This window comes from Patagioenas fasciata, chromosome 13 (assembly GCF_037038585.1).
Source record: "Patagioenas fasciata isolate bPatFas1 chromosome 13, bPatFas1.hap1, whole genome shotgun sequence".
Classification (NCBI taxonomy): Eukaryota; Metazoa; Chordata; class Aves; order Columbiformes; family Columbidae; genus Patagioenas; species Patagioenas fasciata.
This window is the reverse complement of record NC_092532.1, coordinates 10,587,726-10,615,266: the sequence shown is the minus strand read 5'-3', so window position 1 is coordinate 10,615,266 and position 27,541 is coordinate 10,587,726. Positions and strand designations below refer to the sequence as shown.

At 46.6% G+C, this 27,541-nt stretch overlaps 1 protein-coding gene across 2 annotated transcripts; it reads right to left on the bottom strand.

Moving 5' to 3' along the window:
* Positions 1-1,719: 1,719 nt before the first annotated feature.
* FBXO31 (F-box protein 31) lies at positions 1,720-27,380 on the bottom strand. 2 transcript variants are annotated; one of them, XM_065848113.2, is made up of 10 exons: positions 26,976-27,380; positions 19,723-19,794; positions 17,485-17,571; positions 13,161-13,237; positions 11,679-11,846; positions 10,920-10,994; positions 9,495-9,604; positions 8,647-8,800; positions 7,719-8,083; positions 1,720-6,576 (listed from the first exon to the last, which is right to left on the bottom strand). In XM_065848113.2, the coding sequence occupies exons 1-10, from the start codon at positions 27,355-27,357 to the stop codon at positions 6,354-6,356; spliced, it is 1,713 nt and encodes a 570-aa protein (XP_065704185.1). In that variant the 5' UTR covers positions 27,358-27,380; the 3' UTR covers positions 1,720-6,353. The 2 variants fall into 2 exon arrangements, with proteins under 2 accessions (XP_065704185.1, XP_065704186.1); XM_065848114.2 differs by lacking the exon at positions 17,485-17,571.
* Positions 27,381-27,541: the final 161 nt, after the last annotated feature.

Here is a 27,541-nt window from a genome sequence, read left to right as displayed (position 1 = left end):
CGCAAACAGCAGCGGTGGGGCAGAGGCGCAGCCCAGAGCGGGGACTGAGACCCAGCAGCAAACACGGTCCCCAAGACTGTGTGGGACGTGCCCATTCACACCAACCATCTGCCCAGAGAGAGAAAAATCCACCCATGCACACCTACAATTTCTAAGCTAACAATTACAGGGAAAACCCCCTGCCTGCTCCGCAATTAATAGCCCATAAGCTGACCCTGACACCAGGGACTTTACCTCTTGCAGATGGAAAGAGCAGTTTATCCATCACCAAAGCAGGAGGAACATCTCTGCCAGGATGCAGGTACCTCCTCAGCCAGGGCAAAGGAGGTGATGGAGGCTCAACCCGTGCTTCTGCCCAGCACCGCAATTCAGGGCTGAGCTGGTGCCTACACCGCATCGCTAAGGGACTTCAGATCAACTTGTTAAATACTGACCTTACAGCTGGTTGGACTGCACGATCTCAAAGGTCTTTTCCAACCAAATAGATTCAATGATGATTCCCCCATCTGAGTTTCTTTGGAAGGAGAGGGAGGGCTGCAAGGGAGCTGCGTGTGGCCAGTATTCAGAAATGCTGTCACTTGAGAAACTGCATTTCTGCTCCTCGAAGGCCAAACATATGGCAGGAGTTACTGGATGCCTATTAGATCTTTTACTATTTTCCCTCACTACAGCTTGAACTGCTGCATGATCATATATAGAATGTTTTACTGAGAGGGGTCAGACGTGCCTTTAGCACCAGAAAATTAGCAGATGGGATTAGGGGAAGGGATTGGTGGTTAAAAAAAAGAGGGGGGGCGGGAAAATGGAAGAGGTCACCCGTTCACAGAGGAGCACTCGGGGAGCTGTAGTGGTAACTCCAGCCCCGATTAAAAAAAGAAAATAAGCGTTAGGCAGAGCCATTTCCAGAGTAAAGCCTCATACGTGAACTGTGCTAATTTAGTGCTCTGCGGCCAAGGTTTGCTCTCAAAAATAATAATCTGCCAAGAAATTTACTGGCAGAGTTGTATTGCGTAACTGGAAGCACAGCAGCCACCCCAGTAAAGGCAGAACTGGGAACTGGGCTGCATGTCCTGGCACAGAACCAGACACACAACAAAGGGCTCCTCGGCGGCAGCTGAGCTCACGCTGCAATTTCTCCCATTTCAACATAATCGCTCTTTTGGAAAAGCGGCGAGAGCAGCTCAGAGCTGAGGTGGGTGTGAATTTGAAACCGGGGGATTAAACATGAAAAAAAAAAAAGGCATAAGAAATACAGATGACTCTCAGTCCGATCCCATAGAGAACGGGACTTACACCACGACGCTGCCTCCTCATCCCTCTTGCTTTGTGCCAGCTGATCTCCTGCAGACTAAGTGGAAGAATAAGAAAAAAATAAGGATTAACACATGCTTCCTTTCAGAAAGCTGTGGCTGGGAGGGCAGGAAAACATCGTCAGGGCTCGGGTCGTTAGTTCTGCCGGCCCCAGCATCTGCTGCAGGAGGGAGCGGGCAGGGGGAAAGAACAGAAAATAAGGATAAATTGGGATTTTGCAGCATGAGGTGTGGGGGTGTGTGCTTCGCATCTTCAGGAAATTGGTTTAACTGCTCACCAAGTACCCAAAGAAGGGAAAATGAATTCTTCTTGCGTGGCAGAAGACAGGCTGCTGCACATCCGAGGGGTGGAACTCACCCACCGCTTTCCTTGGGAACAACAACAACCAAAGAGAGCAACAAACAGAAGTATGTTCACAAAACTTTCCTTTTTATTATTTGAAATTGGAAAAGGCTCCTTGGGTAACAATGATCAGGTGTAAAATGAACACACACACATTTTGCTCAGCCTGGGATGAACTAGGCTAAGTGTTGCAAAGTTTTTAGACAGCCTGATTCTCCCAAACCCCCAACAAGGGGATAGCAAAACCCCAACCTTCAGACAGAGGAGCAGATGAGCTGTTTAAACCACAGTTAGCACATTGGACATGAATCTTTGCGGCACAAACCCGAGGTGTTTCATGTCAAATGGCATTTTAGAAAGAAAAGCTCACCTTTTCCCCCAGTGCTACCCTCTGGATGAAGCAGGAATCTGCTGTTTCACTGTCATTTTTAGTTCTTTACAGACCTATTTACACTCAAAGCCCACAGGAGATGCCCAGATTAATCCATCGGTGTCATGTTAAAGTGGTGAGTGTAAAATACACACGGAAAAGGGGGACACCTGCTCAGGGGAAGCAGGAGTATTAATCAATTAAAAAAAAAAAGTGCAGATTGCTTTAATTAAGCTAACAAACACAGTTTATCTGAGTGCTCTTTTCCTCAAAAATTAAAGCCTGCGATCCAAACAAAACCCAGAATCATACATTTTAATTTAGCACACACACACACACACCAAAAAACCCCTCAGTGGCTCTCACAATTTGGTAACTTATCTTCCACTGGTCACACAGCTCAAATATTTCACTGTCCAACTGTTCCATGTCTGTCTGTCCGGCAGCGCCAGGGCCAGCACACAGTCCTTTGGCAGCTGAATGCAACACAAGATTATCGGCCACACAAGCAACCAGCTATGAGACAGAGTTAATATATTATCATCTCCTAAACTAGCAAGTTGAGATTATACAACCCACTTCCACACAACACCCAACACTCCTATTAAGTTCCACTAGTTTTAAATTAATAAAAAGCGATAAAAAGTCATCCTTGTTTAAAAGCAAACATGGAGGCAGCTGCATTTTGATTTTCCTGGTAGCTTACACCTCCAAGCAAGCTTGCACATCAATTTGCTTTCTCCCCAGTCCAAGTTTCCTAAATAATTGCCGTCCCACTCCAGAGCAGCCACGGCCATACTGCACCGCTCACCACAGTTACAAGTAATTCTGTCCCTTTTCCTCCTCCTCAATGAAAAAATAAAAGCCAGACAAACGCACATGGACCGCGGTGAGTCTCCTACAGCCACAACACCCGATCACAGCACATTTAGAGAGATGAAATGAAGCCCAATGCAAACAAACAAGCCGGCTGGACGAGGATCTTCCATGCTTCTGTTTGCCAGCTGGCCAAACCCATGTGTTTTGACAACACAGAAAGCCTGATTTAGGAGCACAACACAGCCTGAGTCACTCACTCACTGCTCCTGAGCTTAGAATTAAGTCTTAGGTCTTGCTGTAGCTACTGGGGCAACGCCGCTCTGCAACCTAAATTGCTTTGTTTATTCCAAAAGGCTTCTGCCCCGACAGCATCACACCCCTGACATGTTGTTTTCCATCTTCCACCCGTCTGGGCTCAAGAAATAAAGCTGATCGTCCCCAAGACTTCCTACAGAGTGAACAGGACAAGGACACGTCAGCACCAGAAATCTATCACCACCCGCAAAGGCACCACCGCGCGTTATCCCTGTGGACAGCTCGCAGAAATATCCCGACAAACGGACAAGGGGGGGTTCAGAAACAAAGGAGGGTGTGCACTGAGATATATGCACAGGAGGCGGTTCAGTCCGTACCAAAAATGAACAAATACAGTAAAATATTGTATTGGCAGCTCTGCTTCCACAGGTACTGCGAGGGGATGCTCAGACCCTGCATCTCCCGTTCCTCCCCTTCTCCCCAAGCTTTCCGAGCTGCAAGCTCCCCACTCCTCATCATGTTATTCTGCTTTTCTCTGAAAGTAGCAATGGAGCCAAAAGCTAAATCGTAGGGAATTTTCTCCTGAAATGTCACAAAAGCCTGCCAGGCTTTGAGGAGCAGAAGGTGAGAAGGCAGAGGAGGAGTATTAATTCAAAATTTGCTATTTTCATCGCCTTTGCTCTAGACAGAATAAAGCCACAGTGTAGCAGCGGTTTTGCCTTTCATAGGGACCAGCACATTTTGACATTTTGAGGCCAACCAGGTACGCTATAAATAAAAAGATGCTTCTAGAGGGGCAAAGCTGAACTGTGAATAGTTCCTGTGGGGCATCAAGCCCTTGCAAAGTCTTCTCTCCAGCCAGCCAAGCAGCTCTCGCCTTGGGAAGGCTCAGAAGGAACAAGCTACAAGCAGAAGAACCATCTCAGCCTGAACCTGTGACAATAAACATCCAACAGGTCCTGAATTTAAGCCACAGGTCACAACTACTACAAGCATTTTATGACACAGCAGTGGAACGTACCTACAACGCCTTTACACACTCAGCCAGCCCAACACAGCAGGTTGGAGTCGGTGTCTGCACCCTATTTCCCCAAAATTAGACCTACCCCCAAAATAAGCCCTAGCGTGATTTTTCAGGATGCTGAAAATATAAGCCCTACTCCAAAAATAAGCCCTAGTTACAGTTCATAAAAAGAGTCGATTTAAATAGCATCCAGGCAGCTATACATGTAAAAAAGTAATAGGTTTTGGAGTAAAAATTGATATAAGATCTTGACTTATTTTCAGGGAAACAGGGTACTTAGGAGGCAGTGACTTGGGTCTCAGGCCAAGTGCTTTTCATGCATTCCAATACACTCTGGATTTTCAATCTTACTTTAAAGACAAAAAGCAAAAACTATTAAGTTAGTTACATAAAAGGTCAGGGTTTGTATTTTTGGGGGGTGAGCAAGGACAAGGAAGGAAGGAGGAATTTGTAATCAGAGCTATGGATCCATTTGTAGCTAAAGGGAAGCTGTTTTTAAGTACAAGCGACTGAACCGGCTGCCCAAGGGGACCTCCTGCATCCCTTCAGCTTGTTAGTGAAGACAAAGCAGCCAACACACAGGCCGCACCAGCCTGACAGCAAATTCAAGATAAACTGGCCATCCAGATGCTGAACAGACTCCAAATGTCTTTGAGAAATCTGCATCAAGCTGGAAATCTCCATCTGCAAGATTAAGCACATGTTTTCCTTCTGTCCGCAGCTGCAGAAAAAGGCCAAAATGCCTGATTTTAGCTCTGGTTCGTCTCTCTGGGTACACAGTGAGGCTGAGCTGCTCTCCTTCCTCTGTGCCAGCCCTGAGTGATGGGGCGAGATCCAGGTCAACTCTTCCCTCTGCTGATGCCACCAGGAACAGCTCTGACAGGCTGCTCAGAAACAACCTGCTTTTTATAGCTAATTCACCAGAATGGTAATAGCACTTCAGATCCACACCTCTAACACTGAGACAGGTTTTCCACTACTGACAAAGCCGTAGGAAACAAAGAAAGAAGTGCCCCAAATCACCTTCAAATTCCCAGAGGTTTGTAAAACCCTCCGCAAAGAGACAGGAATTAATCCTGTGAGTGACGTGACCTTCTGCTCAAAGTCTCTGCTGGAGACTCTGTTCTCACACAGCTTGAGAGAACAACTCGAGAGCCAGAAATGGCAAAAAGCCCTTGTGAGAGTGAGAAGAAAAGCTGTTCACAGTCAGTGAAACGAGGCGGGGACAAACTTCTCCACAGAAGGGGCCTGAATCCTCCCAGCACAACACACGTACAGACACATTTATAAACCAAAACCTGCAGATGTAAAGGAAGAGTTTTGATAGACACTGATCCAGCTAGTAGCAGGAAAAGAAACCTGGAGTTTATCATCACAGCCAGAGAGCAACTGCAACAAGGGACATCTTTTATTTGTAACCAAGAGCTTCCTTCAAACACCTCTTTTCTCTTCACACAAGGATCCCCATCATCTCTTCCTACATAGGATTAATAACAGGCACAGATGCAAATGCTGATAGTTTATGGCACAACTCACAGTACTCAGCTCCTATAATAAATAATCATCTCCCCTACACTCAGGGAAACACCCAGACCTGGAGCCCCAGGGAAAACACATCCAACAAGCTCCAGAAGCTGGGACAACACAACATACACTGTCCCTTCCAGCGGGGAATCCTCCCCTTGCTGCCAAAACCAGAGAAAGGTTTCTGGAGAGGAGGACGTGCCTTGTCACTGCTGATGCAATTCAGCATTAAGCAGACAAATCTGCAGTGGGGAGACTGCAAAAGGTTTTAGGAGGGTAAAGCAAGTCTAGATCAGCCTAGAGCATGAGTCCCTTCCATGAAGAAGAGATCTGTCCACAGGGTTCGTGGACACCCAGTCAATCAGACATTCTTCCCATCCAGCTCTGATCTTGAGTTATTTTTGTTCCAATCCATTTCTTTTTGCAATATAAAGGCTTATTTCCTCCTCTGCAGGATCCCTTCAGCTACACAAAGCGATGTTACAGACCAGGTAACAAGGACTGCTGGGGACAAGTGTGGGGTGTCAGGGAGGAAAGTGCGGTCATGGGTATTTTAACCGGGATGTGTACATTTTGGGGTAAAAAGGCTTTATTAAAAGTGCATGCTTTTATTCAGAGGTACCGAGAGCAAGGAATCCCCAGGCCAGCCCTGGCTGGGGAGTGCAGCAGCCTTTGCAACCCCTACCCCTGTCCATCCACAACCACCTGTCAAGAAAACAGTGACTGAATGTTCTTCAGCATTTCGTCAAAAGCCTCACGGGAAGGCGCTTCGGCATTCTGGAAGGAGACCTTGATCCGGCTGTAGAGACTGAAGGATTTCAGCTCCAGCCAGATGAATCCAAAGCGATCGTCATCGAAGAGAACGAAAACGCCGGGTGTTCGCTCAGGGCTGGTGAAGCCATGGCCAGCAATAAGCCCCGTCCCATAAAAACTGCGAGGACAGAGGAATAGCAAGAAAAAAAACAGTGAGAAGAGCCATAAGTATCTCATATTCAATTAAATAAATAAAAATAAACACAAAACGGTGATCAAGACATCATCAAACACAGTGCCAGGTGCTACAGAATGGGGAGTTTTACGTTCAGTCACTTCTTATCACACAGCGCAAAACACTGTTGATACTATTTTAAGAAAATAAACTCTCCATTGCTGTTGGGAGCTATTTTGGCTGCACCTGCACACCAAGGCTGATTTTTTTTTTTTTTTTCTGTAATTCAGCCCAGTAATCCCTCCGAGATTTACTTCTGCAACTCAAGGATCAGCCAATCCTCACAGAAGAGGAAAGGTATGTTTAGAGGGTGACCAGAGGGGCAAACCTTGTGACAAAACCACGGGGAAGGGAAAGAAAAAAATCTTAAAAAAAAAAAGGAAAAGTCCAACCGGAGCTGGGGAGGAGTAAAGGTCAGCCTAACCTCCAAGCAAACAGCAGGTGGAGCAGGGTTTTATTCAAACATAACTTGGCTGCGACGGCAGGAGCCTTGTGGGATTAACCAGCTATTGGAAGGTTTTTTCCAAAGCACAGATGTTTGGCTGAAGGTCACCTGCCCGAGCCTCAGCTTTTGGGCTCTTTTTCCACACTTTGTCTATTACTCTGTTTTGCTGGCTCCTGGTCTCATTCAACACAGCTCTCTGTGTACTTGCACCTACTGCTCAGGGTGCTCAGCACCTTCCAGAGCTGGTCCCAGGGCCAAGGAGGGGTGCAACAGAGCAGAGTGTTCCCACAGCCAGGGAACACAAATGACACACAGAAATGGTTTAAACAGATCTTCAAATGTATGAGCTGGGAAACAAAACACACAAAAAAAGGAGGGGGTGGATACAGGAGAGGCATTAGCTTCAGGAGTAACAGGATAAAATCTAGCAAGGAAGCAGGATGGCAGATGATAGTACGGTAAGAAAGAGAGGAAGTAAACAAAAACGTGGGAGACAGCAGCAGAAAATCTGAGCACAAGGTGCTGGGAGATCCACGTGCAGGGAAAGAATAAGAAATCCAGAACATGCCTCAAAGACCCCCCTCTTTTGTTTCAAAAGCAGCTGGCACGACCAGGCTATAAAACCATTAGTCCTCATTACCAAATTCGGCAGGTCCGGGGATAGTCCTTATTCCTTGATATGACTCCCATGGGCAGCACGAAGGGCTGGGAAGCTGGTGCCTTGTCCTGGGGCATCCCCTCCGCCCCAGCCGCAGTCCCTTCCCCGTCGGCACCTTCTCCTCCTGGGGATTTGACGGCAGGCTGAGAGGCAGCATGGGGGGAGCGGTCCCCGTCGTCCTGCCGCTGTTCCTCCTCCTGCTCCTCCCGACGCACCTGCTCCTGCACCTCCAGGACGATGCGCGAGAGCTCACTGAAATCACGAAGGTTCTCGATGTCAGGAAGCTGCAGAGGATGCGCCAGGTCGATCTCTACAGTCTGCTGCCCGGCTGGGATGTTGGGATCTCCCTAGAGGTGGGAAGCAACAGACCTGTATCTTTCCCACATCCATCATCACCAAAAAAACCCCTTCAGACCTTGTTCTTTGTTCCCTAAGCTGTCTATGTCACCTCTGCTTCCCTGTTCCCAGAAAAAGAATTTCAAATCAAAGGCTACGAGCTGGGATGTACTTGCAAGTGCAAAAGTCAAAGGTGCAACTGCGTTTTCTCAGAATCACTGCCTGCAGAGGGAGGAGCTCGCTAGCCTGGTGTCAGTGAGAGCTGCCAACATTTGGTACCTGCTCCTCAGACACAGGTGAGTGATCTCCAGTGATCTGTTACCAGCTGCTCACAGAAAGCGTCTGGAACAGGGGAAAAAACAGAAGGGGAGCCAAGTGGCATCATGAGAAACTTTGCAGAGCAGGTTCTAGCTACTCTGCACGTGTTAAGATTCGCTCAATGGCACTAATCCCCATGAGGAATGGGGTTTGGAACCGCAACAACTGACTGCCTCCCAGAGAGAGGTCTCTCCTATGAATCCACAGCATCGAGAATACTCTAACAAGCACCTGAGAGAAATGAAAACACACTCACAGTGATTTTAGTCCCCTTCGCTTTCTTTCCGTGAAAGCTCAACATGACAATCTCCAGCCCGTGGCTCCCGTACGTTCCCTTGAAGAGACCTGGCTTTATAAGATCATCGGGGCTGCTGGGAGGGAGGTAGATGCGTCGGTATGTCAAGCAGTTGCTGTGCAAGAAAATTGAAAAAAAAAAAAAGAGGTTAGAGAGGTTAAGAGAATCCCTCGACACGAGGAACGTGTTTTTATGTCTGCTCTCCTGGGCAGCTCTGGGCCGTCATCAAGCTTAACTGATTTTTAGACCTATGCAAACACTCCCTCCTTCCATTTCCTCTACCAATCCTTGTCAGCACCCCAGGAAGCTCCTGCAGCAAGGCCACAATAAACCTTCTCATTCCTTGGGACTTCCAGAGAACCCAAGAGTGAAGCACATCTAAACATCTGTTACAGCAAGGTGGCTGGTACTAGATGTTTGCAGTGATGGTTAAAAAAACCCCAAATTCTCAGGGACTGTGAACTACGCTACGAAGTATATTGCTTACTAATATGGAAAAGAAGCAGATAGCTCCTTGGGATCACGGTTATTAGCTCTGTCTTCCAATTAAACATTGTTAAATGACTCAAAACCATCTTACTGTGCATAGTTATTGTAAGGAACTTGGAACCTTATTACTGTCGTCATTATATCTCTCTGCTCAAGTGGAAGCACTGTGCTCCACTGTATCTTTGCACAGAGTCTGTGCAGACAGAACATTCCTCTGGCTGCTGAAGCCCACTGCAAGCATCCCACCTCCAGAACAAATGATCCAATGTGTTCCTGAAGTTGCAGCAACCTCAATAATCAGAAAGAGCTGATGCTCTTACTCATATTGGCTGGTGTAGATGAACTTCATCAAGATGAGCTCCTGCATGTGTTCATGGAAGATGTCTTCCAGGGTCCGACCCCATTCTTCCCTTAGCCACGTCCGGAATTCCTGCAGGAGAAGAGAAAAAGGGGAAAATGAAAGCATTTCATTTGCAACAGCAACATATCGCAACATGATTTTGCTTTGTCAGCACGAATCATCAGCAGAGCCACCGAGAGGGCAAATGCTCCACCAAAAACAGAGGAACAAGCACATGATGCTACAGAGCTGGCTTGGAAACACGCTTAACAAACAGTGATAATGGTAACTGCCCTACACTGGCCAGACTCCACACAATAAATGTGCTTCCCTTCAAATAAATCACAGGTAGAACCAATATCCCACCTCAGAATAAAAGCACAAGCATCACCTGTTAGTGCAAAGTAGCAAATTTACTTTACTTTGCAATACCTCATTTGTGTGCCAACAAGCCGAGTGCTGTACCCTGTCCTGGCATGTTAAACACAAAAGGGGACACTTTTGAAAGGTGCTGAAGATTCAGGAGGTTAAATCCTGCTGATTTAATCCTGACGCATCTCAATCCAAAAGGTGCTTTGAAAACATCTCGTGAAGTTCCACAACACCAGCCCTGACAAGTTAATTCCCTACTACAAGTTAGCATGATAACAGCTTACACTAAGATAGCAGCCTACCAAGTGATATTCCAAACCTGTTTTCTTTATCTTCTAAAGCCAGATCCCCCAATTACCATAATGCCACACACACTTAATGAAGTGCTTTGGAAGTATTCAAGCATTTCTCATCTGCTACAGAACCACAAAATGCTTAACTAAACCTTTCACCCAGCTGTTTCCCATTAGTAGACAGACATTTTAAAGCATTTGTTAGAAGCAGCTGAGGTATCAGATTTGTCACATTCAACCAGCTGGTAGCAAACACCACTACCTGGAGCAGGTATTAGCTGAAGGTTTTCATCCTGACATTTATACCCGCACCTTAAAAAACATAGTTTGACTTGGGAATCTGCCTTGCTGGGTACAGCTGACACAAAATAAACACCCAAATGAAGCTTTTAATCCCTTGACCAAGTCAAGCAGCAGAAGAAAGGTGCCCCACTGACAAACAAGTATTCAAATGCAGCTGGTACTCTATTAGGCCTATGGCTGAAAGATCCTAATGATACAGACAGCAGTGATCAGTGCGTAGCAAGTGCTGCATGGAGTACAATGCACGTTGCTGTTTTTCCTTGGACAGGTTTGCTACCAAACACAGACGTTATCATAGATATACAGAAATTAGAAGGCGGAACAGCACTTCTCAGACCCAACATCAGCTAAGAGCTTAGGTAAGACGGCAACGCTTTACCTTCTGAAAAGAGACGTCCAAGCAGCCTTAATGCAGACTCCTGGCAAAGCGCTCTTACCTCCTGCCGTCCCCCTGACATCCGATGGTGATCTGTCTGGTTGCATTTCGTGGAGAACTCATCCTTCTTCACAATCTGTAGTTACCATGGAGAAGAATTTAACAGGTTACAGACCTGATTAGAGATGCCTAAGATGATGTAACTACAACTGCTTAAATGCTTAACACAACAAGTGTTACTGAATCTGCCGCAACAGAGAAATCATTAAGTGATGCTGAGCGCATCAGCTACAGAATAGAGAAATAAAAGCAATCAAACTGCACTGCATTCTAATGAAAGATACTAATTTTAAGTTGTTTCTCTGAGTTTCCTTTTACAGAGACAAGGAAACAACCTCTCGGGAAGCTTTTCAAAGCATCCCATGTACTGAATGGATGTCACATCATCTTCTCAAGGTCTCATCTGAGAGAGCTGCAAACAGAATAAGTCTGTGTGTCTGAACATTCACCAGCTGCACAAGGCCATTTTGCGTACCATTTCCTCCAGCCTGTACACATACTGGTGCTCTCACCCTGTTCCAGTCCAAGAGAAGACAGTGTAACAGCCTTGCTGTGCTATTGCCAGTGAATAAATAGAGAGTGGGGAGCAGCCCACACAACTCAGACACATAACGAGCATAACATTGGCATCCATGCACACAACAAGGTGGTGAAAGCCACATCCTTTAAATAAAATTCTCATGCAGCTTTTTGATAAATCCATTTCCAGAGCCAACGTGAACGCACATCACACCCAGGGCAGGTGTTGAAAGGAGCTCACCTGGATGTGGCCGTTGTGAGGGCCCTTGTGACCATACATACACTCGACCGTTGCACATTTCCTCTCCATGAGGTGAATCCTGAAGAGAGGTTTGAATCTCATGGGATCATCAACGTGAGGGTCATGTGGTGGCAGGTACATCCAGCCGATGATGAACAAACCGTCTACCTGCAGCAGGATGGGAGAGAAAGTGCCCGAGATCAGCCTTCACACTTTCTGTTGCGTTTGCAGCAAACAGCTCCCGGGACTATTCTGCAAAAGGGCAGGAGCTGTGGAACAGCTTGCTGCATTTCCAAACTGCTTTCTAGCAATTAAACCAGACCATATGCACTCACAGCACACCCCTGGTGAAGAGGGAGATGGTTTCTTTAAGAGGCTTTCTGCACCACTGGAAAATGATCAGGCCTTTATTACCGCAAACGACTTTGTGACGGATGCTTGGTGCGCAGGATCCAGAGGGAGACACCGCGCTGAAGAGACCGCACAGCCAGTCAAACTCTAATTGCTTTGAGAGCTCACGCTGGCAGATACTCCAATAGACCAATTCTGCTTCTCATGATTATCCGTGCCTTTTGCACAAGGAATTATTTGGCTCTATTACTCACAGACAGCACAGGAAGCAACAATCTCCTCTGCTGAGAGGTCCAAATGCCAGCCCTGTTCCTGCATGCCTAACACAATCCTTCCCCCTCAAGCTCTGCAATTCCAGAAAAAGGATATTTTCTAAACAGAGAGATCTGAGACAAAAGCAGAGCAGCGCCAGAGGCAGGCTTGTCTTTATAAGGTCACAATATCACATAAGTATTGGCACACTTGGATGCACTCTTATACCAGTTCATGGAACAGAATCTTGCAAAACCCAAAGGCCTCGTGATTTGTTCTGCTTCAACCTGTCAGTTATTGAACCTCAGTGCAAAGAACAACAGCTTCAGGCAAACTTCTGGCCCAGCTCTCAGGAACCTGAGTTAAGCGTTGTTCATTAACTGCTCTCCCCAGCAGCACAAGAGCTGCCAGATTCTACATTTTTTGCACCAGTATCCCCACATTTGATGCATTAGTCTTAGACACAGCTGGTGAAAAGTATCACAAACCACAGGAAGGAAAGATGCATGAACTCCGGTGCAAAACTCTTTGAAAAACACTCAGCTGTATGCCAAGATAAAGCAGAAAGAGATGGGCCAGTGCTGAAACCTCCGCTGTACTCGCTGCACAAGGAACAGACTCCTGTGCCAGCCACTGGAATATCAGCATTAAATTCTAAACCAAGCCTTTCCCTGAAACATTGTTCATGTTTTCCGCATGTTTCTGGGGCTGAAAAACAAAAGGACTGTCTGCAGAAAGGTGGTGATGATGAAAAGACTCAAGAAGCAGCCTCTGAGTCCCAATCGCTTGAGGGTTGACCATTCAGGCTTCTCCGTCGCACAGAGGTGACGACCTGGTCTAGAAATATTTGAAAGCCCGCAGAACGAGGTACTCACTCACCACCACGTTCAGCAGTCCCCCGTAGGGCCCGATGTCCGGCTGCCACAGCCCCAGGATGTGTCGGTATCGGTGCAGCACTAGGGAACAGGGAGACACCGAAGTGAGCGCATCGAACCGAGGAATGGGGGTTTGGGGAAAAGAAATCAAAAAGGAAGACTCTACCAGACTGTACAGAATGCTGAACAATACCACCCACAACTGCTTTTATTAAGGAAAACTGGTTACACCCAATGGCAGCCAGGCTGAGCTGAAGCCTCCGACCACCCCACACACATTTATGTTGTTCTCCAATGCAGGAGTTACTTTTCAGGGCTTCACAGAATCACACACCTCACCGGGAATTATCAGAAAACTTTTGTAACATGGTCCTGCTAAAGCGAATCACATGATATACACAGAGCTAAAAACAAATAAAGTATTTGCCATCTTCAGCTACCAAAAAATGTACTTATGCCTAAGGCTGCAAAGCAACATAAAATAAGGAAGGGCACAAAAGCAGTAAGGAACAGGGAAATTTGGCTATTTTTTAAGAATTTCCCCACCTTGTGTAGACAAATTTGTCCCCAGAGTAAAGCGTCCTTAAAAACAGCCACCGAGAGAGCATGGGCAAAGCGCACAGACCACGCCAGCTCAGATCTGGTGACATTACCAGCTCAGTAACAGCCTTAAAAATTCCAAGTAAGCGGCTACATTTCAGCAGTGTCCCAAAAGCTGCTTCCAAGTCCCTCTCCAAGCCTATTGCAGCAGGTGAGGCTTCCCTGTTTCTCATCGCAGAGCTTGGTGCACTGTCAATCTCACCAAATCCAAAAGGCAAGTAGGAACATTTCCAGCAAGCAGGAGAAAATGCCTGTTACAGAATGATCTTAACAAATCTCCTCTCTTGCCTCCAGCCTGTACACGTTCAGCCACAAATTCTGTCTATACAGTTTCCTAACATGACCAGTTACCTTCACGTGATGACGTTACACACAATGTGGCATTTTGGGTGGGAAGAATGGGATGCAGATTATTTCTACGAAAGCAAGAAGACACTACACTTGCCTTACAACGATGTTCATGGCCAACTCAGAAGGCCACAGAACTGGCTTGAATAATGTTTTTTTGCTTTGCATCAGTTTCTAGGAAGAATTGTGTTTCAGTGCAGCTGTTACAACATCTTTGTTTCATCAGCTACTAAGACAGCAAGAACCATAGGAGTGGTTTTATTACACCCAAGCAAAGAACTTCCACAGAGGTTTAGGAGAGCAGGGAGGGTTGTCTGGAGCTGCTGCCAAATGGCCTGGAGGAGCCTTTTCCCTGTGCAATAAACAATTTCAGATTGATGGACTGGTTTCACCCAGTGAACCAAGTGCAGCACAAACAGCACTAAGGCAAGGAAGCAAATCACATTCCCAGCCTTCTCTTCTCAGCGTGGTAACTACATATTAATAAATGGTATGTGCATAAGCCGCTCCACCCGCCACAATCTGCCTTCCACGCTGTCTGGCATGGAGCTGATAAAACTCAGCTTTTTTTTATTTTTAGGACAGAAAACTCGATGCTAAGCTATCCAAGAGCAATGAGGATGTCCTCCTTTCTCCCCAGCTCCTGTTTGAAGCACTTGGAGAGCTGTAGCTACAATCAATAGACTTTTCAACAGCGGGAAAGTGTCTACTGGACAAGGCGAGCCCTTCCCCTCCAAGTAGCTTATTGAGGGCAGGTTCTGTGCCCACTTTGAGCAAACAGCTGCAGCTCAGTTCACCAAGAGCCATGGCTGAGTCACACACACAGCCTGCTTCACCACCCAAAAACCTGGGGCTGCAAAGGAGGGAGGAGGCCAAAAAAAATTCCATTTACCTCCAGATGAATCCTACCCACTGGATAGAAGCTTCCATGCTGGGCTTGCACCACTGCTGCAGGCAGCTCTTCTTATTTAATTTTATAAAACCCCAGCTATTTGGCACCAACGAAGGCTCCAGATGAGCTGATCCAGCAGCACATCCAGCCCCACAGCGGGGACACCTTAATGGACACATCATCTCCCTTGGTGCTGTGGACTCCATCTCCTCCTGTGCTTTTCCTAAAGAAGTTACCAGGGAAAACGCTGGTAATTGGCCAAAGGCCCAAAAGAGTCTGAAAGTAAAATCACAGCTCCTTTTTCAGGCCTGGGGTGTCTCTGGGCTCCAGTGAGCAGGGCTATTCATTGCAGGGAAAATGTAATGAATTCCAGCTCTGGCTCTCCCTGGCAGAAGACAGGATGGATCAAACATTTGTTTCCCTTGCTGTTCCTTGAAAGAAAACAGCACTTGGGTATGTCTTGATGTTTTCCTTCGCTAGGCACACTGCCTGTTTTCCCCAGTCCTGCAGAAGCCTATCTAAATTTCTGAGCCCACGTCCTGCCAAATGGAGCAAAAATACATCCAGTGGATGCCTCAGTACAACCCCCACCCATCCTGAGTGTTCCCCACATTGCCCCAAACAGCCCTGCATGCTCTTCACACGGAAAGGCGGCTCGAATCCAGCTGGGGATGGGTTAGGAAAAGCAGTGAATGCCCATGTTGCCACCAACAAAAAGCTGCCTGGGGAAGGTTTAGTGCCTGCACTCTCTGTCAGAGTCAGACACAGGATAAAGAAGTGACACTGAGCAAATGCACAGCAGTTCAAGTAACATCACAGCGCTGGCATCTACAGGCACCATAGAGACAAGTTACAACTCCAGAATGGGATATTAAAACAGGAGGAGAGCAGATGCCTTCAGATGTTGCTTTTTTAACTAAACCTTACTTCACTACCTGCATTGCAGAGAAATGCAAAAACTTAACATGGGACTTCTCAGTGAAATCTGCACCCTCCAAAGCAGAGGTGGCTTGCTTTGAGTGGAAAAGACCTGAACCACCGCAACTCTCCCAGACCATCAGGATGCAGCAAGGTATTTATCAGGAAAAATGAGCTGGAACAACGTAAACAGTTGGTGCCCTCCAGCTGGTGATAACTGATCTGCGAGTGGGAATTAAAACCCCGGGGAAAGTGATCTGAGCTGACCTGGCTAATGCTGCGCAAATGTGAATTAGGGAGCGCTCACATGGTAAATCCTGGCCCCACGGTCTTAATACACAGGAAGGGAAAAGGGAGAAATGGGCAATTGCATCTTAAATCACATTGGTTTAATGCAACATGTACCTAGAGAAAAGGGGTGTGAGATATCAGAGGTTTGGGGCTGCAGCTAAGGAATTAGTAACTGAGGGAACGGCACAAAGTGCCATTTCGGAGGCACCACAAACGGCATGTTTGGAGCAGACACATAGGTAGCAACCTGTAAACGAACCCCTCACCCTGCGGGGCAGCTTGGAGGTGTCTCTCCTTCCCATTCAGCTCCAGAACACGGCTGGTGCTGACAGGCAGGACTAAAACTTTTTACTGATTCCAGTTTAGCATTGCTGCTGCTTGTCTGGCACGATTCCCATTAAATACATCATCTCTGCATGGTCCATGCTCAACTGCTTTCTTTAGCACAGGTAAGTCTGCAGCATCCACTCCACCCATTAGCGTATGTGAAAAACTACATTCCCAAGCGCCAGTGAGTTAGTAACTCAAGCCTGCAAAACTGCAGATCCAAAAGAGTGTTAGAGACAGCTCAATGACCCCTCCAAACATCAAGCAGTAACAGCTGCCTTAACTGATGTAAACTAAGCAGTACTTCCCCCAGCTCCTGCAGAACAGTAAGCACTAGACTCCAATGTTTTACGATTCTTCCCTCAACACAACGTGGGGAGGGAAAGAACAGTTTATCCAGAGCAGCTTCTTGACTGAGGAAGGGAAATCACAATCTCTGAAACTCCATCAGAATGCTTCCTAGAGAGGAAGGTGGTGGTGAAAAGGATTCACTGTACATGGAGGGAATTAGTATGGGAACCCTCAGCATTTCTAAATGCAGCTTATCTGGATCAAGACAAAGCTTTTTGCTAGACCAGGGTGTATTTAAACTTGCTTTTGGGAGCCCTCACCAGCGTATCTGAGTACTTCACTCTAAGAGAGGAGCAATCCACGAAGAGCAGAGCAAGTGCTCCACTATGGTAAACAGAAACCCTTCTTTTTGAACTCAATCAGGACAATTTTCTAACTCAAAGCACTTCAAAAAGAGACCAACATATCTCCCTGCCTGTCCTACTCACACTGTCACTATAAAGGGTCAGAACACTCCACTACTGCTCAACAGAAAGAACCAGCACCCTCCGCACTGTCCCAAGGTCCACCCCAAAATAATTTGCTTCAAGCCACGTCACACTCCATGCAGCATCTCGTGTGTGCTCAGTGCGGGAAGCATCAACCAGCAGGAGGTACGTACGGCAGGTGTAAACATCTCTGTACTCCATGTGCTCGTAGTCGGGAAGGATTTTCATAAAACGCCCCGACTTCACTCGTGGGTTTATACCTGAACAGACACAGCAGGGTAAGTACCAGCGAACTCTGCTCCAGCACGTAACAGAACAATGAATCTGGGCCAACCACACAGGAAAGTCAAATTCTTTTGACTTGACTCCCAGTTGTGCTGCACCATTTTGTTTCCATCAGCCTCAGTCTCAGGATTACTCACACAGAACTTGGCATGTTCAAGATTCCCACAAACAATATTTACAAATTTCATAGTGAATTCAAAGCATAATTAGCGTCCCCCTCAAACTCCGTAGCATGGCTGTAACAAGTACTGCTGTCTCAAGAAGGCCGCTTAAACCAAGGAACTACCTGGACAGTAGCCCAAGTCCTTTTTCACTTTCTGAAGCAGAAAATTTCACAGGTTCACAGCTTGCAGAAGTCCAGCTAAGCAAACTTAGACTAAGCAATTTTATTTTAGCAGTTTCGAAACAAGTTCTACAAAAAGTAGTATACAAAATAATTCACTAAGCTAAGGCAGCCTATTCTCTAACATATTAGTTACGCTTTCTTGCACTTAAGCTCGGTTCCCTGTTTCCCACACTACTTCTTACAGAAGCACATCCAGCAGACAAGAAAGTGCATGTGTGTCCTGCCCATAGCCTCAAATTAACTCTTCCGCAATTAAAGAGGTTTATGGGACAGTAAAGACAATGGGGTTACACCCGCAGGAAACTGTTCCACTGTGTGTTTGCACAGGGCAAACTGCTGAGTCTGAGCAGGAGAGTTGAGATGTTGCAGCCCTGAAAGCCAGAAACAGCTGTCAAGTATTTTGGCTTTAGGGAAACAGTTGCTAGTTGGGATTGCTGAATGGGTGCACACAGTCCTTATTCAGAAGTACAATGAAGTCTATCGGAGAGGTAGTTCTCACATGTCAAGTGTGACTCTTTGCCAATGGGTGCTGCAGCTTCAGAAGCTACTTTGATGCAGCGGAAAACTGGAAACCTACATGTAAGACAGACCTATTGAAGGGTATTAAATCAACAAACTGCATTAGAGCCTGGAAATCCCCCAACCTGAAAACAGGCAGGAGCTCGGAGAGTATTTAGTGAAGTACCATGCAGTCTTATGTTCTTCTCAGTCTTCCCTGAGTAACTGCTCACAGCCACAGCTGGGAGATACAGCCTTGGGCTAGACAGGCCACTGTTCTGAGCCACTAAAGCCATTTCTATGCATAACGTGTATTAAAAAAGCACTAAATATCACTTTAACATATCTGAACCACGGAACTATTGTAGCGAAAAAGGCTACAGGTCATGAAGAGATGTTCTGCTGCCACTTAAGACAGACAATGCAGAATTAAAATCCAATACAGTACATACAGGATGGCTGTTACCACACCATTGTCACACAGATACTGGACCAAATGGGAAATCAGGGAGGCCCCAAATGCTAATGAGACTTCTCTGGGGACATCAAAGTGCTGGCTCAGCATCACTCAACCTTCCCACCTGGGAAAGCCAGGCAGTCCCAGTGCAAGTGCACAAATCAGTAAAGACGGACACTAGGTGATGAAATGATCTTCTGTGGATGCTCAGAAAGATGGGATTAAAACCCTTCTACCTGTTCTTCTTTCCAGCACTAAGATCAATGCTTGAGGTCATCACTGCTTCAGGGTTCAGCAAATACAGTACATTTAGAAGTTGAGCCAGATTTGGGGTCTGCAAAATCTACAGAGACCTCAAGTGCTGCACGTTAAATCTTGGTTTTTATCATAAGGACCATAAAAACTCCTTTGCAAAATTTGGGAACTGGGACAACACAGCCTGGTAGTGCTGGTACAGGAGGTCCTGGGGGCTTCGTGAGGCTCTTGAGTGACCAGCTCAGTTTCTGCTTCAGTTAATTCCTTAGCAAGATGTAAAAATGGCAAAACAGGAAAGGATGAAAACCCCTCAATACACCTTTTGTAAACTTAAACTACATGGTCTTTTGCTACCAAAGGATTTGGGGACATAGACATTCCAAATCTTGGCATCTGCTTAGTATTAAATAAAAGCCCAAACATGTCAACTTCACAGATGAAACCCCTGCCGTCAGAATGGAAGTCTGAGTAACTTATACTGCCAGAGCTTAATAAATATTCAACCTGCATACGCTTTCAAAATGGGTACTAAGCAAGGACATACAGATCTGTATCAGCTTTAGCACTTACGTTTGGCATAAACATCTCGACAGGACACTCCTGTGATCTCCAACTTCCGCAAGTTTTCACAGAGTCCATATTCTGCAATGACAGAGACAATAATGTCAAATCTGGCACAAATGTGTTTGCTGCCCATGATCTTGATATCTACCGTTTGAGTAAAAATGAGATCTCATTAAGTGCATTCTTGTAAGCTGCCACATTAGTCCAAGAATCTTATTGCTGCTTTGAAAACAGAAAACTAGATGTATTTCACTGCAGTTTGGGAAATGGAACATATTTTACAAGCAACAAACACGCCATAAGGAACACGCAAACACAGCAAAGTTACAGCTGCTTGCATCTAGACCAGAAAGAGTGTGAAATGTGGAAGACACACTCATTCCAGCTGGGACTGTACGCCCGTTTAGATCAAATCATGACTGTGTGTAGTAATTATCTACTCCCACTGAGGTATCCAGCAGGGAAAACTGCTTATTAGGATCCTAGAGGAAAGGTCACAGGCTTTAAAAAGAATGAAATGGAGACATAAAACAGGCATCAGCACGTACAAATATGGTTACACTTGAAAGCAGATCAGATTGAGATGGGTCTGTTGTACGCTCAGACGCCTTTGATTGCTTACAGAACACTCTGAAAACAAAGCAATCCGGAGATCTTCAAGGCGGCTTTGAAGCAGAAAATGAGATTCTCTCATTTCATTTCCAGGAAGTCAATGCCAAACTTCTAAGAAAAAGAAAAGCAAGTCCTAACATATCAGTGTGAGAAATCCTTAGAAGAGCAGAGGGAGGAAACGGGAGGAGGGAGATCCCCCCAAAAGATCATCAGCAAGCAAAACCACCCTGCTGCAGTGACCCCGTTAGATCTCAGCATGGAAAACTGCCCTCCTTGACATCAGAGACGTCTACATCGCAGATCAAACACCAGCCTTCCTTAGCAACACCAAAGACCTGCCAGATGTTCGTTGTAAAAGTGTGTCTGTGAAGACCCTCACCAAAACATAAATAGGAAACTTCTCCTCAGTCGAACTTCCTTGAATTAACAATCTACCATTGCTGCCAAATAGTAATATCACTACCTAATGCTGGTAACCTGCTGCAAACCCTGAATTCATTTTTCATATGAGAAAAGCAGGAGCTTCCCTGAATGAATTCGACCTCCTCCCGTCTATAAATACACTTGTGGTACATGAAGACAAAGCACGCACAAAGTTTAATGTCAGCCGTCCACAGGGAAAACACATTCTGCAGAACATTGCTTGCGGTAAACAGCAGGTTCAGGAAGGGTGAGAGTGGGCAGAAGGCACAACAAACACGCTGCCCTTCATTAAAAGATGCAGACATTGGTGTCCATGTCCCTGCTGGCAGAGGAAGCTCCAAGCATCATCAAACACGAGCTGGGCTGAGGAAGCACAATTAGCTGAGCAGACAGATGAGGCTGCAGGAAAGCACATCCAGCACCAACAAGATATTCAGCACTGGGCTGTGCATTAGTGAAACCGGAGCTCTGCTGGGTGCTGGGCATTCAGAGTCACCCCCCATGTCACCCCGTGTCTGTCTCTCCTGCCAGGGGCTCATTGGTGTGTGTTCAGTAATTCCAAAGAGACAGAGGGAACTGTACACTTTCTTGGAAAGTTGGGGACCTTTGTAAGATGACAGAAGCAGCATGGTCACACCCAAATCTTTCCATGTAAATAAACCTTCACCTGGCCATGGGATCATTAAGAGGCACAGCAGGCATTGCAGCCACATTAAATTCAATGTCAGTGAAAATATTTATCCCACATCAGAAAGGGAGGAGATACACAGAGGATCCTGCCCACACGGCATTTCTCTGGGTGGCTCTCTAGCACAGTGACATCCTTTTTTTCCTCCGGAGGGTGCCAATTTTTCACAAAGCACTAGATCTGTAAATCATTTCAAGCGCAGTACCACAACAGAGCCAATGCCAGCAGGTGTTATCTTGAATAATATCTCAAAACAAGAGGGTGGGGTGGAAGGTGACTGGATGTTAAAGCTCCACCCCAGATTCATGCAATTGCTCTTGATAACCTGCGGGGACATTTTTTGAAAGCCAAACCACTACTAAAGGTTCATTTCCTAAGTTGGGTAGTTCAAATGTTTCTCAGGAAAAATTCTCCCAAGTAATAACAATCTCCTTTAAAAAAAAATAAAGAGGCAAAATTTTAAAATTTTGATAATTGCTACACACTATTTGACATGAGATAGCTAAGGCTTATAAGAAAGTATTATCAAGAAAGAAAATAATCTCATTTTAGTGTGCTCTGACACTCATTTTATAGCCAGTCCTCACCCTGTTTCATTCAGCAAACAACTACAAAGAGTCAAAATCCCAGTGCGATGGTTTAACTCTGGGTAACTGAATCACGTAAAAGCTCTTTTGACCCCTGAGCTGGCACCACAATGGCACTTGATGGGAAAAAACCCACAGTGTCTTGTCTCACAGTGCTCACAAAATCTCCAAATATCATAAGCAAGAGAGCTCACCATCTCTTTTTAATCCAGAAGACAAGAGGGACATAAAATTAACAGTAAGTAGAGCTTCAAGACAGTTACAGAAAAATAAAGCTGACAAGGTTTTCTTTACATAGAATAAAAAGCCTTTTCCAGGAAAGCTTTGAAGGGCTCAAGCTTCCTGGGAAATTCCACCTCGGTGCAAATAAGTCTATTTTAAGGAAACATATCTCAGCACAACAGCTCAGCGAGTCAAGTATTTTAAGGAGTTAATAGTCACAGAAATCCACACACAAAATTTATACCGTTAGAAAATGGATACTTAATCCTGCTTCAAAAGAAAGGATGGAAATTGGGTTTAAAGTCCTTACTTGACCAGCTGGAAAGGCTGTTTTATTAGGTTTATAAGGAGCGCTTGAAAAGATTTACCAAACACACAGCGACACGGTGCTGTTTCCATGGTCACATGCACTGGACTTTAAAGGACTTGGAAAGGCAATTTCCATTTATTATCAACTGCACAAATACTTTGCAAGTGCTCTCACCACGTGCTTTTCTAAGCCCCACATTCCCTTCTCCTTTCTACAAGGAGCCACCTCTCACATCTCCCTCTTTGCAGCCTACACAAGTTTTAAAAAAATAAATCTATGAAAATAAATAAAACATAAAAGGCTCTTTAAACTCATGTAAAGAAGAGCTCCTGCACCCATATAAAAAACCAAATTACTGCTTTTCGTTCCCAGCACAGCAATGCCAGTGAGCAGCTGGAAGCATCTGCAATTCAGAGGAAATCAGGATGTGTGGTCGAGCTTGACACCATTACCATCGCTAAAATTCCATCAAGTCCTCCAATTATTCCCAGATAAATGCATGTTTCCAAGGCTGTATACCAAACAGAATCAGAGAAACTTCCTGGATCATTTCAGACACTAAAAAAAATGGGAGATTCACAGGTTAGCATCTCTGAAATATCAGGTGGACAAGTTTGGAACCAGCTTCTTGTTTCCAACGGCTGAACTACCAGATTAAAATACAACAAATACTTTCCCAAACATTTCTCCCAGGGGGAGGCTTTGTTGTTACCACTGAGATATTTTGCAGCCGTGAATAAGGAGCTGAGCAAAAGGAGATTTGAGCTGCAACAAATGAAAGCTGTTGCAGAAACCCTAAAGCAGAAGATGGGCAGCTTCAGGTCTGCAGCTTCCAATTATGTGTAAGGAAAATGCTCTGAAGGATGGTTGTGCTACTGAGCACCTGCCATTAGCAGCGAAAAACAGTCAGTGGCTTTTAGACGGCATCTTGATGAAGAATGTGGTCAGAGATGAAGAAAAGCCCTCTGTGTTTCACCAAAGGAACACACTGTATAATGGTTTAATCTCACATAAAGGGGGATTAGAGCCTTGCAGCTTATTAAAACCACTTTCTTGTTTACCAGGGTGTGGCACTACAAGGAATTGTTCCTGTGGTGGGAGCAGTTTGTACATCCCACGTGGATTCTCTGGAGTCCTGGAAGATCTGAACTCCACGCAAGTCTCACTGAGTGTACAAAGCAAATTTCCCACTCTTCTCCACCTCTTTCTATGAAACTTGCTGAAGATTTAGCTTCTTTAACACCATGGCTGATATTTTTCCGCAGGTCCAAAAGCTACTGGAGGTTGTTTTCAAAACCAAAAGCCTTTTTATCCACATTCTAGACCCGGTTATTCTGAATTGCTGGTCTGTTTCCACGTGGTTTATTTTACAATGGAAGTGGCTGCCGTTTAGAATGGACTATCAGGTGTTAATCACAGTAGGTCAGATCACCAGCCAGGGTGAAACAGGCTTTAATTCTGCTCCCACTGCAGAGATCAGCAACCTCCTATTTATAGAAAACATGAAAGTAACTGCAATCCTGTTCTTGCCAAAGAAGCAATTCAGAGACATTGTTTACCCCACACAGTTGCAATGATAAAGGACAACAGTCTAACGCAGTGGCAGTTACACAACTGCTGCTGGTTCATCCCAGTGCCCTCCCAGTTCACAATCACCAGTAAAAGCCGCTTCACTTTCAGGACAACAAGCCCTCTGGATGGTTGTGCTGAACACAACACGTTCTCAAGACTATTTTAAAATTCAGTCCTCAGCATCCATCTGACATGGGCAGTGTCCAGGCTTTTCCTGACATCCAGTGCTGCTCCAAGACCAAGGGAGAAAATTGCAAAAACAAAGCACTGCAACAATCAGCTACTCTCAGAGAATAATTGCTCTGTTTAATTTCTTTGTCATTTTATGGCTGTGCTTTTCCAAGAAGACAAATAGTTTTGCATATGCACCCAACACAAACTTCAAGTCTACCAGTTACTTCCTCAAAGAGCTCAGCTCTGGAACGTCATCAGTGGGTTTCAGAGTGAACACGCCACCAACACAAGGAGTATGCTAGGAAAGGCACACACACTCGCCCTCTGTTTTTTAGGACACGCAGTGTCACAACAAGACACATTACTATGCCATGCTTAAACTCAGGTAGACACAAACACATGCTTAAGGACTGTCCTCAGTTCGAAAGCGGCTTGTTTTTGATAAGATGACAAAAAATAATTACATTTTATGTTTGACTATCATACAGTGGCCAAAGTATACCTATACAGAAATACAGCACCAGATATTTTAAATTTTATATGTGTATTTATCTACCTGATGTCCATATAGGTGTTCATGTAGTTTCACTCATAGCACAGTTACGCGCTCACGTTTGAGCACGTGCAACGTGCACACGTTTGAGCATGTGCAACACATCACCAGAATGTCTGTAGAGAAATTAACTGCAAAGTCACTCCATAAAATGGTGTGTGCGCAAATACGCAAATTTACGGTACTACCACAACGGGAATTGCTTACGCTGCTGCGCAGAGCAACGCAAAGCACTATGAACCACACAAGTCCAGATCAGGAATCGCTTGGAGAACCACAACAGGTTCAAAGATGCAGTAACAGCTTCAGAGACGAAGTTTTCCAGGTGGGAACCTGACCCTCACCTGTTCAGCAAAGCCTGTGCCTTTGGTATAAGATCTACCCCAATCGCACCAGGTCTCCAGCAGTGGTTGGAGCAGATACATCAGGAAAATGTAAGAAAAGTGTGCAAGAAGAGAAAATTTGGATTTAGGCACCTCTCACCTTGTAGTTAGCTAAGGGCTCTAGGACAGGACTTAACACTTACCCTTCCTGTCTGGTTTAGTTTTAACCACACAAAATCCACGGTTTCTTTAAACTTCAGCTAAGCTTTTGAACGCTGCTTTATCTACTGGCAAGAAAATCCAAGGAGCAATCAAGAATTTTTAAAATAAATTAATTTTCCCATCAGGCCTAATTCAGCAGTTCCTTTACAAGATAATCTAGCCCATATTTAAAAATTATATACATTTCTATGTAAACTTTTTGCCAGGATCATAACCTATCAAAATAATTAACCGGTGAAGTTTTACAAATCATTCATGACATACACAAACCTGCATAAGGACTCTGCCAGTAGAGGAGTGTAAGGAAAGAACAAACAGCATTTTATTCGCCTCCCTCCAAAAAATAACGTTAAGTTATTGGGACAACAGGATCATCCCATGCTGAACTACGAAATAAGAATGCTTTGGTGTACATTTTCTGTGTGGGGTCTTTGTACTGTCCAAGGGTTCTTGGATCGTGCTGATAAGGCACAAATTAATTCCTGCAACATTTAATGCATCTGAACAGGTCCTGCTGCCTCTGGCCGGCAGCCACTCCGACATACCTAAATCCTTCATCCCAATGCCCTTGCTGGTATTAAAAACAGAAGACAAACAACAGGAACAAAATATACATGACTTCATGCGCTGGCAGCAGATGCACCTGGCAGGATCACACTATGAAGAGAGACGATGAAGCAGCAAGACAGCCGCTGGATTAACAGAGGACAGAGAGCCCCAATGACAGAAGGAAAAGGACAAGTAGCAAAGAGTAAGAACTGCAGCCTAACAGAACAGGGCCACAGTAACACAGGACCAAGGCACTGCTGAAAACAAACGTCCCTGAGCCTTTGAATTACTGCAGCACAGCATCCCTGAAGCAGACGCTCCCCAGGTAGTGCACATGTAAACTGGGGACCCTTCCAAACCTGTCCCTGTACTTTCTGTGATGGGACAGGAACAGATGACCTTACCCAGGCCTGTCCTCCTCTGTCTGCTCACGAGAGCCCAGCGAGCTCCTGCTTTACCTGCTGTGCCTCCAACCCCCCAGACCCTTTTTGTTGCCCAGTGCAGCCCCATTCTGCAGGGACTGATCATTCCCTGTCCTCGCTGCCCATAACAGCCCATCCTCAAGATTTACCCAAGGACACCCTACAGGGAGGCACCATTTCCCAGGGCTTGGTCCCATCCCATCCCCACTCCTCCCCTCCAGCTGCCACTCCGGGGAACAACCCCAGGTGATGCCCTTGGCTAGAGCCACTCACACATCACCTCTTTTGCAGCAAATGCCACCACGAAGGGGCCGTGCCCCTCGGGGCCCGGGGTCTGCCCTCTTCACCCACCGCACATGGAGCCCTGCATAGACCCCTCACAGCCCCACAACCCGCACCCCCAGACCCCACACCCCATTCCCTTCACGACTCACACCCCATCACCTCCCCACCCCCTCCGGGTCCTCCTGCATCCTCCAGCCTCCCGACCTTGCACCCCCGGCCCCATCTCCTCTCTGCATCCTGCAGGACTCCCGCCTTGCACCGTTCGGGGCCACCTCCCCAGGGTGTCCCCGGCTCCCCCACCCCGGGGCAGGCGGTACCTTCGCGGCAGCGCCGCCGCCAAATCGTGTCGGTGCGAAGGATGCGGCGGAAGGTGGTGCAGACGCGGGCCAGGCTGGGCAGCTCGGTACCGGGCAGAGAGCCGAAGATCTGCACCAGGAGCTCGGGGGGCAGCTCTAGGAGGGACAGCGGGGCCCGCCCGGCCGGGCCGGCCTCGGCGGGGTGCGGCACGGGCCGCCCGCCCTCGATGCGCTCTGCCGCCTCCTCATCCTCCGCGGCGCCGCCGCCACCCGCCTCCTCGGGGTCAGTGTCGGTGTCTGGCTCGCTGTCGCCGGCAGCACCGCGCCTCTGCTCCCTCGCTGCCCCGCGCCGGCGGCAGCCGCGGGCCGGGCCCACCCCGCACAGCCGGGCGCACACCGCCATAACCGCGGCCGCTCTGCCCCACGGGCCGGTGCGCGGCGCCGTGCCGCGCCGCCGGGCGTGCCCACCGCGCGGTGAGGCCAATCAGAACGCCTCCGCGGCCTCGCCACGCCCCCCCGGCAACGGCCGTTAGCCACACCCTCCCCTCACACAACCGTCAGCGCGATCGCCCCCTAGCGGGCAGGAG